This window comes from Muntiacus reevesi, chromosome 19 (assembly GCF_963930625.1).
Source record: "Muntiacus reevesi chromosome 19, mMunRee1.1, whole genome shotgun sequence".
Lineage (NCBI taxonomy): Eukaryota > Metazoa > Chordata > Mammalia > Artiodactyla > Cervidae > Muntiacus > Muntiacus reevesi.
In genome coordinates this window covers 49,668,367-49,681,586 of record NC_089267.1, presented here as the reverse complement: position 1 = coordinate 49,681,586, position 13,220 = coordinate 49,668,367, and the positions used below count along the sequence as shown (strand labels likewise).

The 13,220-nt window shown below is 41.3% G+C and overlaps 1 protein-coding gene across 1 annotated transcript; it reads right to left on the bottom strand.

The window, feature by feature from the left end:
* Positions 1 to 3,644: 3,644 nt before the first annotated feature.
* Positions 3,645 to 12,990, bottom strand: NDUFAF4 (NADH:ubiquinone oxidoreductase complex assembly factor 4). Its single transcript, XM_065911371.1, has 3 exons — positions 12,776 to 12,990; positions 11,547 to 11,650; positions 3,645 to 4,226 (listed from the first exon to the last, which is right to left on the bottom strand). The coding sequence occupies exons 1-3, from the start codon at positions 12,909 to 12,911 to the stop codon at positions 3,939 to 3,941; spliced, it is 528 nt and encodes a 175-aa protein (XP_065767443.1). The 5' UTR covers positions 12,912 to 12,990; the 3' UTR covers positions 3,645 to 3,938.
* Positions 12,991 to 13,220: the final 230 nt, after the last annotated feature.

The following is a 13,220-nucleotide window of genomic DNA, read 5'->3' as shown; positions in this document are numbered from 1 at the left end:
ATTTGCTCAAAATCATTCTAAGTGGAATTTTTATGACAAAACATACATGTATTAAAAGTAATCATTACTTATTCTTTTGAAAAAAAGAAAAAGGCCTGAGGCTTATTTTACAAATAAATCAAATATTACTTTTTTCCTCAGTAGCCTCACTGTTTCCAGATGTAAACGTCAGGAATCAATCCTATGCATAAATACTTTTATTATTTTCACTGGAACCAGAAGCAGAGTTCATTGTCACTCAGGTGCATTGTTGCAGCTCTCTTCTTTAAAAAAATGCACCTTTCCAAAGGTTATATTCTCTCAAATAACCAAGAAATCTTTCTGCTCCTCAAGACTACAATGCTGCCTATTTCCTCTCATCTCAGGAATTACTTCTCAACATCCAAGTACTAGCTTCTCTCGTTTTGACTGAATTCTTATCCCCAAATTATTCATCTTCATAGTGACCTACCCATTGCCTTTTCCCTCACAGGAAGAAGGAAGAATTCATTTGGATGTCACCTGCTATGTACTTCACAACATTCATACATTAAAACTTACAGAAACTCATCTCTGCTCAGGATTCTGTTCTAACTCCTACAGTTCTTCCGAAGACACAGTTCTATTGTCAGAGTGCAGACAACCGCAATGAAAAGCCACAGGATTAGTCACCTATATGCGCTGAAGGTAAAGCTTTGAGTTTCTACATATGGACTTAGATCTAAGAGCTTCTGTTATTTCACCATTTCTCCTAACAAGTAACTCAGCTCTATTATAATATTCCTAAAGCAGAAGAAATGGAGAAGCCAGATAAACAAACGGATAGTGCTCTCAAAGCATTTAATGGTCTGTCGAGACAAGTAAGCTAGAGCAGCTATAAAGTGATGAGCTGTATAATGTGATGGCTATTTAGGATGCATAAAATCATTTTAATCCTTCGTGTTCATCTCTTATACATTTTCAGCTCATACTCAGTAAGCTGTCTGTAAGCTCAGCCCCAATTCAGGGCACTCTGTGCCACTTCAGTTCAACCCCTGGAGGTAAGAGTACAGAAGTCACCATACTAAGCTAAACCTCCAGGGCCCCACTCCCCTTTCCTTGGGATTATGGGTGTTTTAGAGCATGGAGTAGACATGCAGGAGGGGATGTCCATGCCTAAGCATTAGTTGGGACCAAGAAAAGCCTTCTGGCACAGACAGGAGCCACTCCTGACCAGCTAATGCTGAGGTGCTAAACGTTGACCATGTGGAGCTAAGGGGATTGCAGCCAGATCACAGGTGGCCCAGCTCTCCATGAATGCCCTTCACCATACCTCCTAGCTTGTCCAAGATGTTCCAGCTTACACCTGTTTTCCTAATGTAACTGGTGCCCTCTTCACTCTCAAGCGTCTCAGTTTGAGCAATAAATTATATGGTGACCCTATTTATGGCAGAACTTTGCCAAATCCGCCCCGTTGGGCAGCTTTTCTGTATCAGCTTCCTGGATCCCAGTTCTGGTCATCCTTTGATTAACCTCCCTGTCTTCCCCCAACCCTGCTAACCACGAACCTCCAGGAATTATTTCCTTCTTCCTTTTTCATGCCCCATAAAATTTCTCTCCTTCAAACTCCCTCAAAATTACCCTCCTATCTCCTCTCCCTTCTCTTCTTTCATAGGAAACTTTAGACTCAGACAATGTTGATATTTAAACTGCACAGATGGTCAGTGCAACACGCTGGTCATGAAGTATTTTTAAGACATCCCTGATCCAGAGCTCATCAACAAAGAAGTCTCTCAGCCTTACTAAAGCAGTCTACCACGGCAGAGAAGACCCCAATGTGTATTTTTCCAGAGGTCCACAGAAGCTTCTCACACTCAGGGCACTGCGTAGGCCTGGCCTCACACAGCCCGGGCACTTCGCATGCCATCGCACTTAATTTCTATAATCCCACAGAGAAACAATGAAGGGAGTGCGGTCAGGGGCACAAGGTTGTGAAAACAGCTTATTACGAGTTTAAATCTGGGTTCCAACATTTGCTAGGCAAACTTTTACAGATCCCCGTACTTCAATTTTCCTTGTAAAATACAGTAACAGTACTTATCCTCCTACCAGTGGTAAATATTAAGTTAACACATGTAAAGTACCCAGATCAATGGCTAGTACAGTAATTGCTTTAAAAATGCTAGCAATTGTTACCTGTTTTACAACTGAGGACACTTCCAACATCATGCAGTACTACATAACCACAGCCATATTTCTAGCTGCCTATCCACAGTGTAGATCTGAATAGTGAAGATGGCTCAGAAACAGCATTACCATGATTCAAGTACAGGTATTGACCTTTATTTGGTAAAGAAAAACAGTTTTGATGATTTGAGTTACCAGAGTTTTAAAACACAATTTTAAAGACAGAATTCTTGTTTTCTTAAAAAAAATGGTTTTGAACCAAATATGGTCTAGGTATAGTTTATTCACATAATGAAACTGCATCTGAACACAGCTTAAAACTCCCATCTCTGTCAGTTTTTCTCTTAGCATTACAAAGGCCTCATTCCATCACCATGCTTCATTCCTCAGCACCTTCCGTATTATTTCCAGGGAAATCCTTGTGAAGTAGGGGATGCCTGTCTTCCCTCAGAAAAACACTGATAACTTGAAATTTTCCTTACCACGTTCTATGAATATCCCACAGCTCACAGAAAAAATATACCATGAGGATTTTAAAATCCTAAACTCTGGGCCTGACTACGTCATAAACTACAGAAAAATTGTAAATAGGTCAGGAGACTTCTCCGGGTTTCTCATCTCAACTACAAAAATTCAAGCCGAATTTGTTCCATCCTCTGTAGTTATATGCATCTTCACAGTAACCTTTGACTTAATAAAGCAGCACTATATTCATTTTACAGAGGAAGCAATCTCAAAGAGGTTGTGCAATCTACCCAAACTCCCGGAGGTATTAATACGACAGAGCTAAACTTACTCAATCTTGCTGAAGATCCGGGTACTGGCCCACACTGCTCATAAGTTTGTTAAATGATCAAGACAGCAACTTCCCAAGTCTTTTCCAGTGATCACACTTTATATTTCTACTTGCTCTTTTTTATCTCATCTTTCAACCAGTATTTATATCGGAAAAAAACACATGTATTTGATCACCAAATTCAATTTACCATGGTTTGATTTAACTATGCTTTAAAATTTTCTTATACTTTTACATTAAGTCCACAGAAAACTTATTTTTTTTTCAGAGAGTTGCCACCACCTGCCTCTCTGAAAGCTTTCAGACTTACCTGTTTGGTTGTCAAAGCAGAGGCTGACAATTAGTGTTTATAAACACTAATTCTGGCTTGTATTTTTTAAAAGTTATTTTATATGTAAAATTCATTCAAAACAAAGTAAGCCTCCACTAGTTCTTTTTCTCTGGAACAGTAATAAAAATATATTTTCTACCGTTTTGTACCCAGTCTCCTGTCTGCCTTTATTCAGGAAACACTGTTATTGGACTTCAATGTCAAGCGTCCCTTTTCTCAACAACAACAAAAAAAGTCCCAGTCTTAAGAGTCAGGAAAACTCTTCCTTTCACTATTCCACAGGAAGAATAAACCAGTCACCTACACTAGAAGATGAAGCTCTGAATGTTAAACGAAGGATTCGGGACACTTCCCAAGAGGCTACATGACCAATTTAATGCTGATGATAGATCTGCTTAAGACACAGTAACTTTTATTTACAGTAAATTTATACATGTGATTAGTCATGTTGATATTACATAAGAACACAAACTAAACCAAAGTTTAAAAGAGAGAAAAATCAATCCTATCAGGCATCCTGAAAATTCAAAAGAGTTCATAAATAGCAAGCTCTCACCAGGAGGGAGCTCAACACAATTGGTAATTTATATAATTTAACATGCTACAAATGAGGAAAATAAACAGGGCATCTGGACAAGGACAGGAAAAGTCCTGTCAAGATTCTCTTCATTTTGATTGTATTGCTTTCTTGCCTCCAGGGGGGAAGATTTTTACTTCAAAAGTAACAAAATATTTGAGAAGGGAATTTACATCTTGCTGTTCTAGGTGGTATTCTTCAGCTATTTTCTTAGCAGTCCATGTGTCTGGATAAAGTTTATGATTATTGAGAAGTGTCAATGCCTCTACAACGGTAATTTTGCCTTTAGGAATGTTCTCAACGTTCATCATGTCAAACTGATGGTCTTTCGGCAACCTGAACTCCTTAGGCTTCTGATGTGTTCCAGCATCCTTTACCTAGTATCAAAAGACAAAAACCAAAAATGAGGCTTTTAGGATGAGAGCAAAGATTTGACATCTACTTCTGTGCCTTGAATCTCTATTTTTCTTCTTCAAACAAATATTACCCATGCGTCTCCAAACTACATTTTCTCTTTATAATGAGTCTTAGTTTGATGGCGCTTTCCCATATTTCACAACCATAGTTCAATCATTAAATTTAGGTAGAAAACAATCAAAAGGATATCATCCAGTCACCACATTAGTTCATATATATTAAAAGAATAACAAGTTGATTGGAAAAAATAAACTGCTTTAGAAAGGCAGGAAACTGATCCTGCTCTAAGAACTTACCTGACAATCTTCATCCTTTTTCCTAGTTTTCCTTTCACATTCAGTTCAGTCGCTCTGTCCTGTCCAACTCTTTGCAACCCCATGGACAGCAGCACATCAAGCCTCCCTGTCCATCACCAACTGCTGGAGTTTACTCAAACTCATGTCCATTGAGTCAGTGATGCCATCCAACCATCTGATCCTCAGTCGTCCCCATCTCCTCCTGCCTTCAATCTTTCCCAGCAACGGGGTCTTTTCCAGTGAGTCAGGTCTTTGCATCAGGTAGTCAAAGTACTGGAGTTTCAGCATCAACATGTCTTTCCAATGAACATTCAGGACTGATCTCCTTTAGGATGGACTGGTTGGATCTCCTTGCAGTCCAAGGGACTCTCAAGAGTCTTCTCCAACACCACAGTTCAAAAGCATCAATTCTTCGCCACTCAGCTTTCTTCATAGTCCAACTCTCACATCCATACATGACTAGAAAAACCATATCCTTGACTACATGGACCTTTGTTGGCAAAGTAATGTCTCTGCTTTTTAACATGCTGTCTAGGTAGGTCATAACTTTTCTTCCAAGGAGTAAGCGTCTTTTAATTTCATGGCTGCAGTCACCATCTGCAGTGATTTTGGAGCCCCCCAAAATAAAGTCTGCCACTGTTTCCACTGTTTCTCCATTTGCCATGAAGTGATGGGACCAGATGCCATGATCTTAGTTTTCTGAATGTTGAGCTTTAAGCCAACTTTTTCACTCTCCTCTTTCACTTTCATCAAGAGGGTCTTTAGTTCCTCTTCACTTTCTGCCATAAGGATGGTATCATCTGCATATCTGAGGTTATTGATATTTCTCCCAGCAATCTTGATTCCAGCTGGTGCTTTCTCCAGCCTAGCGTTTCTCATGATGTACTCTGCATATAAGTTAAATAAGCAGGGTGACAATACACAGCCTTGACGTACTCCTTTTCCTATTGCAACCAGCCTGCTGTTCCAAGTTCAGTTCTAACTGTTGCTTCCTGACTTGCATACAGGTTTCTCAAGAGGCAGGTCAAGCGGTCTGGTATTCCCATCTCTTTCAGAATTTTCCACAGTTTATTGTGATCCACACAAAGTCTTTGGCATAGTCAATAAAGCAGAAATCGATGTTTTTCTGGAACTCTCTTGCTGCTTTTTTGATGATCCAGCGGATGTTGGCAATTTGAGCTCTGGTTCCTCTGACTTTTCTGAATCCAGCTTGAAAATCTGGAAGTACACGGTTCACGTATTGTTGAACCCTGGCTTGGAGAATTTTGAGCATTACTTTGCTAGCGTGTGAGATGAGTGCAATTGTGCGGTAGTTTGAGCATTCTTTGGCACTGTCTTTCTGTGGGATTGCAATGAAAACTGACCTTTTCCAGTCCTGTAGCCACTGCTGAGTTTTCCACATTTGCTGGCATATTGAGTGCAGCACTTTCACAGCATCATCTTTTAGATTTCAAATAGCTCAGCTGGAATTCTGTCACCTCCACTAGCTTTGTTCATAGTGATGCTTCCTAATGTCCACTTGACTTCCCATTCCAGGATATCTGGCTCTAGGTGAGTGATCACACCATCATGATTATCTGGGTCCTAAAGATCTTTTTTGTACACTTCTTATGTGTATTCTTCCCACCTCTACTTAATATCTTCTGCTTTTCTTAGGTCCATACCATTTCTGTCCTTTATTGAGCCTATCTTTGCATGAAATATTCCCTGGGTATCTCTAATTTTCTTGAAGAGATCTCTAGTCTTTCCCATCCTATTGTTTTCCTCTATTTCTTTGCACTGATCACTGAGGAAGGCTTTCTTATCACTCCTTGCTATTCTTTGGAACTCTGCATTCAAACAGGTGTATCTTTCCTTTTCTCCTTTGCTTTTGGCTTCTCTTCTTTTCTCAGCTATTTTTAAGGCCTCCTCAGACAGCCAGTTTGCTTTTTTTGCATTTCTTCTTCTTGGGGATGGTCTTGCTTCATCTCCTGTACAATGTCACGAACCTCTGTCCATAGTTCAGCAGGCACTCCAGCAGATCTAGTCCCTTAAATCTATTTCTCACTTCCACTGTATAATTGTTAGGGATTGATTGAGGTCATACGTGAATGGTCTAGTGGTTTTCCCTACTTCCTTCAATTTAAGTGCGAATTTGGCAAAAAAAGAGTTCATGATCTGAGCCACAGTCAGCTCCCAGTCTTGTTTTTGCTGACTGTATACAGCTTCTCCATCTTTGGCTGCAAAGAATATAATCAATCTGATTTCGGTGTTGACTATCTGGTGATGTCCATGTGTAGAGTCATCTCTTGTGTTGTTGGAAGAGGGTATCGACTATGACCAGTGCATTCTCTTGGCAGAACTCTATTAGCCTTTGACCTGCTTCATTCTGTACTCCAAGGCCAAATTTGCCTGTTACTCCAGGTATTTCATGACTTCCTACTTTTGCATTCCAGTTCCCTATGATGAAGAGGACATCCTTTTTAGCTGTTAGTTCTAGAAGATCTTGTAGGTCTTCATAGAACCGTTCAACTTCAGCTTCTTCAGCATTACTGGTCGGGACATAGACTTGGATTACCGTGATACTGAATGGCTTGCCTTGGAAACAAACAGAGATCATTCTGTCGTTTTTGAGATTGCATCCAAGTACTGCATTTTGGAATCTTTTGTTGACTATGATGGCCACTCCATCTCTTCTAAGGGATTCCTGCCCACAGTAGGAGATATAATGGTCATCTGAGTTAAATTCACCCATTCCAGTCCATTTTAGTTCGCTGATTCCTAATATGTCGACATTCACTCTTGCCACCTCCTGTTTGATCACTTCCAATTTGTCTTGATTCATGGGCCTAACATTCCAGGTTCCTATGCAATATTGCTCTTTACCATTTATATTCTGTGCCTCCAAACACCTTGAGTGAATTCAAATGTTGCCAGAGATCTTGCCTCTTCCGAAGAAATGAAATAACGCCTACAAGACCTCCACAAATATAAATAAAACCACCTATCCACACCCATCTTTCCACCCGTCTGATCCAAGCTTAATCCTCGGGTTTGTGCTCGTATTTCATTCCTCTATCAGCTTCATCAACTACAGCCCCCCGCCCCTTTACTTTCCCTTTGAAACGTGCCCTGCCTATTACTGCTTTTCAGTAAAATTATGAAAGTGCCTTGGCTGGTGCATAAATAAATTTAAAAAAAAAAGAAAGTGCCCTGGTCACCAACTTTTACAAACACTCATCAAACCCAACAACAACTCTTCTTTTATGACCAGTTTCCTTCTTTTCAGTTCAGCTTTAAAAATAGTACTTGTGATCCCACAGTTAGAGGATCACATCTTAGCCCAGAGGACACCGTTTGAGCCAACGCTGGCCGCCCCCACATGCCCCCAACTATCTTTTTTGGTTTCTATACCACCTCTCTCCTGGTGTTCCATCTGTCTCTGCGGAGGTTCCTTCCTTGGGGTCTATTTCACTGCAGCTACCCTGGAAATGTTAGTATGCCCCCGAGTTCTGGCCCAGGCCCCCTCTCACGCTACACATTCCCCCCAAGCAATCCCACCACCCCCTTATTATTATATCCACACATCAGTGACTCTCAAATATGGTCTCAAAGCTTGACCTTTCTCCTGACTTTCTGATCCCAATTCCCAAATGACTAACTACATTTTTACTTGATAACCTATAAGTACCTCAAAGATCAACTTGTCCCTTTTCTCTGAAAATACAATTTTGTCCCCATATTCTCTAGCTCAGTGACCAACCCCACCCACCTCCCATAGCCCACTTCAAAACTCAAAGTTTCTCTTATGTTATAGTTGACACTTCCCTCTCCTCACTCATTACGACCAACCAATGACCAAATCCTGCTCATGCTTCTAAGTCCCTCTCAAACCTGTTCGCTCCTCTCCCAGTCGCTAACTACCCTTGTCCAAGCCAATGTCTCTTATAGGGACTACTGCAAAAGCCTGGTCTGCTCTTCACTGGATAAAATGCCTTTCCCTCCCTCCCTCCCTCAAAACTGCCCTCAGAATGAAGCAAATCTGAAGTCACTCTTCCACAGGAAACTCTTCAATGACTTCCAACTGCCCTCAGGATAAAAACTCAAATTCCTTAGCAAGACAAATAACGACCTTCATGATCTGGCCCCTATTAACTTTCTACCCCAATACTTCCCTCTAACTGTGGGTGTGTGCATTCTCAGTTGTGTCCAACTCTTTGCAACCCCGCCGGGCTCCTCTATCCATGAGACTTCCCAGGCAAGAATACTGGAGTGGGTTGCCACTGCATCCCTCCTCCAGAGGATCTTCCCCACCCGGTAACGAACCCACGTCTCCTGCAGATTCTTTACCACTGAGCCACCTGGGAAGCTCCTAACTGTACTCAACTCTAAAGGCACCGCACACTCTCCTACCTTCATATTGCAACTCTGGCTTGAATCACTCCTAACAACTTCACTTTCCAAAAACTCAAGTTTCCCTTATCTTCCTAGTCCTGTATCTTCCTACCACCTAATACACACTTTTTGTATTCAGTTTTCCCTTCTGATTAATATTAAATACTAAAATTAATATTATGACACTGAAAAAATCTCATAAATTCAACATCCTCTTTTAATTACAAAAAAAAACTCTTAGAAAATTAAAAATAGAACAAAACATCCTAACTGTGATAAAAGTATTTTTCAATCAGACCAAACTACTTTATTTTAATAAATTACAGGCACCCTATGCAAGGAAAGAACAGGACAGAATAACAGACACAGCAAGAGGAGAATTAAGTATAAATACTAGAAAGACAGAAAATTGTAATTCCATTTCAATGTATGAGAATATCTTTAGAAAAATATAAGAGAATCAACTGAAAAACAAAGAGAAATAATAACCTAGCAAAGCAGGTACCTGCAATACAAAAATCACTTTTTTGTGTGACATGGTAGCAATAAGTAGTTAAAAACTCAGGGAGAAAAGAGACCCCATAGTAACAATCTTCTCTCTACCCTTCAAAGACTCAATAAAACAAAAATGTTAATTCTCCTCAATTAATCTATAAATTCCAATTCAATTACACTCATAATCAAACTAGGACTTTTTAAGAACCTGTTCATATGGGGAAAAAAATGTGTGGCAAGAGTCAAAGAACTTCTGAAAAGAAAGAAAGAAGATCATAACAGGTATCAAAATACTTTGCAAAGTTTTATTAATTAAAATAGTATAATTCTAGTGTAGACACAGAAAAATAAATAGAACTGATGAATCCATTAACAGACTTAAATGTGTATGTATTAGCATTTTAAACGAGTGGGAAAAGGACTGGGTTATTCAAGAAGTTATATTTAGACAACTGACCATCCAGTTGAAAAGTTCTCCCTCACCAAAAACTTTATTTAATGCCAAATAAAGATTTTAATATAAAATATATAATCATAAAAGTACTGAGAAAATATATAAGACTGTCTTTGTTAGACTGAGTCCACACAATGAAACACAAAAAGGCTAATATATCTCACAAAATTTTGAATAGCGATAAAAAGTCGGACAAAAATAAATTACTTGACATAATGACAGCCACAGCACCACTGAGGTCTAAAGACATCACAAGTCATTAAGAAAATTATGAACTGCCCAAAAGAAAAAGAAACAAACATAAATAGGCACTTCAGCCTTTTCTTCACTATCACTTGCCCATGAATGAGTCTTCAGATTTTCCCTAATTCCCCTTCAAGAAATTTTAACACCACTGTGTATCTCCTAAGTATTATATTTACATTCCTGTAATTTACACATAAGAAGTATTAAATGTTTTTTGTTCGCCAAGAGTTAATTTTATTTTTTTTAAGAGTTAATTTTAGAATGAATAAGTACATGTGAGAGAAACAATACAGAAGTGTTATCCAACACCTGTCTAAAGATAATATAAAGAACACGAACATCAACCCCTATATATTTGTTTGTGTGTGTGAACATCTGATAACTGAACCCTGTAACTGTTGTTGTAACAAGCTACAAACCTTATTTTACATGTGAGTTTTCTCTTCCCTAGTTAAAATTACACTAATAACTATTAACATATCTGTGCAGTTTATTGCCTATCTACAGAGAGAGACATTGCAGAATTTTAGAATGAAAAGGGAATTGTCACTGGCACTTCCCTCTCCTTTAATCAAACTCTTCTCCATACTTAGAAGCTTCCTGCCCCCATGAACTCATCTGGCTAACACCCACCCATTGTTCAGGCCTGAGTCTGAATGCCACTTCCTCAGAAACCATCCCTGATCCTTCTACCTCAAAAAGCTCCCTGATACGCTCAGTGCCTACGCTTCTTTACAGACTTAGTAATTACGTACCTGTGGTTGCTCATTTGTTTAATGCCTGTGTCCCTCACAACACTATAAGCTCTGTGAGAGCAAGGACTAGAACTGCCGTGTTCATCACTGGACACAGAGCACCTGTGCCTGATATTTACAGACAGCTTCCCACTCCCAGTGTATTCTGCGATCTCTCTGTTTTTACAAATCCTATCTGAATATTTTCTTAAAAAACAACAACAAAAAAAAGCTCACCAACAACACAACACTAAAAAATGCTCTGAGATCAGAACATACCTCACACCATTGAAGGAAGAGAAAATAGTATTAAAGCTCTCTCGGTGTCATTCAAATGTCATTCAAGTGACCAATTGTCATTTCGTAGAAGTTCCCTACCAAATCCTATAAACTCTGAAATAACAGGTGCATTCAACCAATACTTTCACAAGTCTGTTACTCATTTTTTCACAAGTCTTTTAGATTTCAGTAAATATCCAATGAACGGAGGCATCTGTGTCTTGCTTAGACCTCTGTGCTTCAACTTTGCCAAAGCTCCGCATTCTGGTTCAAAAGTACACTGACACTTTTACACTTGCAGAGCCCTCACTCCCTTTTACTATTTGCCACACTTCTCTACGTGATTCTCCTGGAGCTCCAAGGAGTTAAATTATATATTTACTTAATGAAAACACACATTACCTGCAAAGAAGACACAGGATCTTGGGAATCAACATACACGTCTTTTAGTAATGACAGCAGTTTGTCATCTTTTCTATCAATTTCTCCCTTAATTTCTGGATGGCCTATGGAAAGAAAAAGAATGTTACAACTGTAAAGCCAAAGAAAATTTCCTGTAAGATCCTAACACTTAACAGTCACTTCCCCCCCTCCAATTTTAAAAGTTTTATTTTGTATTGGGGTATGGCTGATTACGGAGAAGGCAATGGCACCCCACTCCAGTACTCTTGCCTGGAAAATCCCATGAATGGAGGAGCCCGGTAGGCTGCAGTCCAAGGGGTCGCTAAGAGTCAGGCACTACTGAGCGACTTCACTTTCACTTTTCACTTTCAAGCATTGGAGAAGGAAATGGCAACCCACTCCAGCATTCTTGCCTGGAAAATCCCAGGGACAGAGGAGCCTAGTGGGCTGCCGTCTATAGGGTCGCTGAGTCGGACACGACTGAAGTGACTTAGCAGCAGCAGCAGCATAGCTGATTAACAATACTGTATTTCAGTGAAATACAGTGAAACAGTGAAACAGTGAACAGTGAACAGTGAGGGACTCAGCCATACACATACATGTATCCATTCTCCCCCAAATCTTCCTCCTATCCAGGCTGGCACATAATATTGAGCAGAATTCCATGTGCTAAATAATAGGTCCTTGTTGGTTCCCCATTTTAAATAGAGCAGTGTGTACATGACCTTCCTAAAGCCCCTAACTATCCCTTACACCCCCACCCCCACCAACCATAAGTTCGTTTTCTAAATCTGTGAGTTGCTTTCTCTTTAGGACAGTCACTTTATTTTTTGCTTAATCAACATTCACAGGAACACAACAGGACGTGTTTTAAATGTAACTCATAATGCTAGGTCAAGTTCAGTGTCCACTGTTCTGCGAAGACGTCTAGAGAGCTCTCCGGCATACGATTCCTTCTGATTTTGATTCCCTGTATCACGCCGCAAAGCGCTGAAGCCGGGGAGGGCGGGGTCAGCATGGGCAGACGCCGACACCCCCAAGACTACGGAGTAGGCGGAGCCGCCGGCTCCGCGGGAGCAAGGGGACAGGCTCAATGTCACCAGCCCGTGGCTCCACCTTCCCGAGTTCGGCTGACCCGGGTGACTGCAGCTGACCCGGCCGCCCCCTCCACTGCGCCGAGGCCCACCACTCAACCCGCACCCGGAGCCCGAGCGCCGGGGCGCACTCACTGCTCATCTGCTCTCGCAGGAGGTTCTTGGTGGAGGGGTGCCTGGGAGCGGGGGAAGGCTTCATTCTGCTGATTTCCCGCTCCGCCCGGCTCTCTAGGTTGAAATTCCTGACTGCGCGAGCCACCGCAGCCCCCATCTCTTCACAGCATGATGCCCTGAGTTACACCACACGTGGTTAAACTGCGGCGCCGGCGACCTCCGGGGACGCACCGGCGCATGCGCACGCCTGGGGCGACCCGCGCTGGAGCTCCACAACGCGCGCTGAACGCGTGCAGCTCGCCCCCTAGCGGTCGGGAGGGCGCACGCCGCGGCTCCACCCAGAGCATCTCAAAGGGAGCGCCTCCCTCTGCGGCGGAGACACGCTCCCACCTGCGGCCGCTTCCCGCGGCTTGGGGCGGGACTTAGGGCTTGGGCACACCTTGTTTTTACGCTCTACGGCCTGGTG

Bases quoted from the DNA above. Each gene is read 5' to 3' on its own strand.
- NDUFAF4 (XM_065911371.1), bottom strand. From the start codon at position 12,911: ATGGGGGCTGCGGTGGCTCGCGCAGTCAGGAATTTCAACCTAGAGAGC. The intron at 11,651-12,775 runs GTGAGTGCGCCC...TTCTTTCCATAG, and splicing joins CCTGCGAGAGCAGATGAGCA to GCCATCCAGAAATTAAGGGA. The intron at 4,227-11,546 runs GTAATGTGTGTT...TTTTGATACTAG, and splicing joins ATCCTGTGTCTTCTTTGCAG to GTAAAGGATGCTGGAACACA.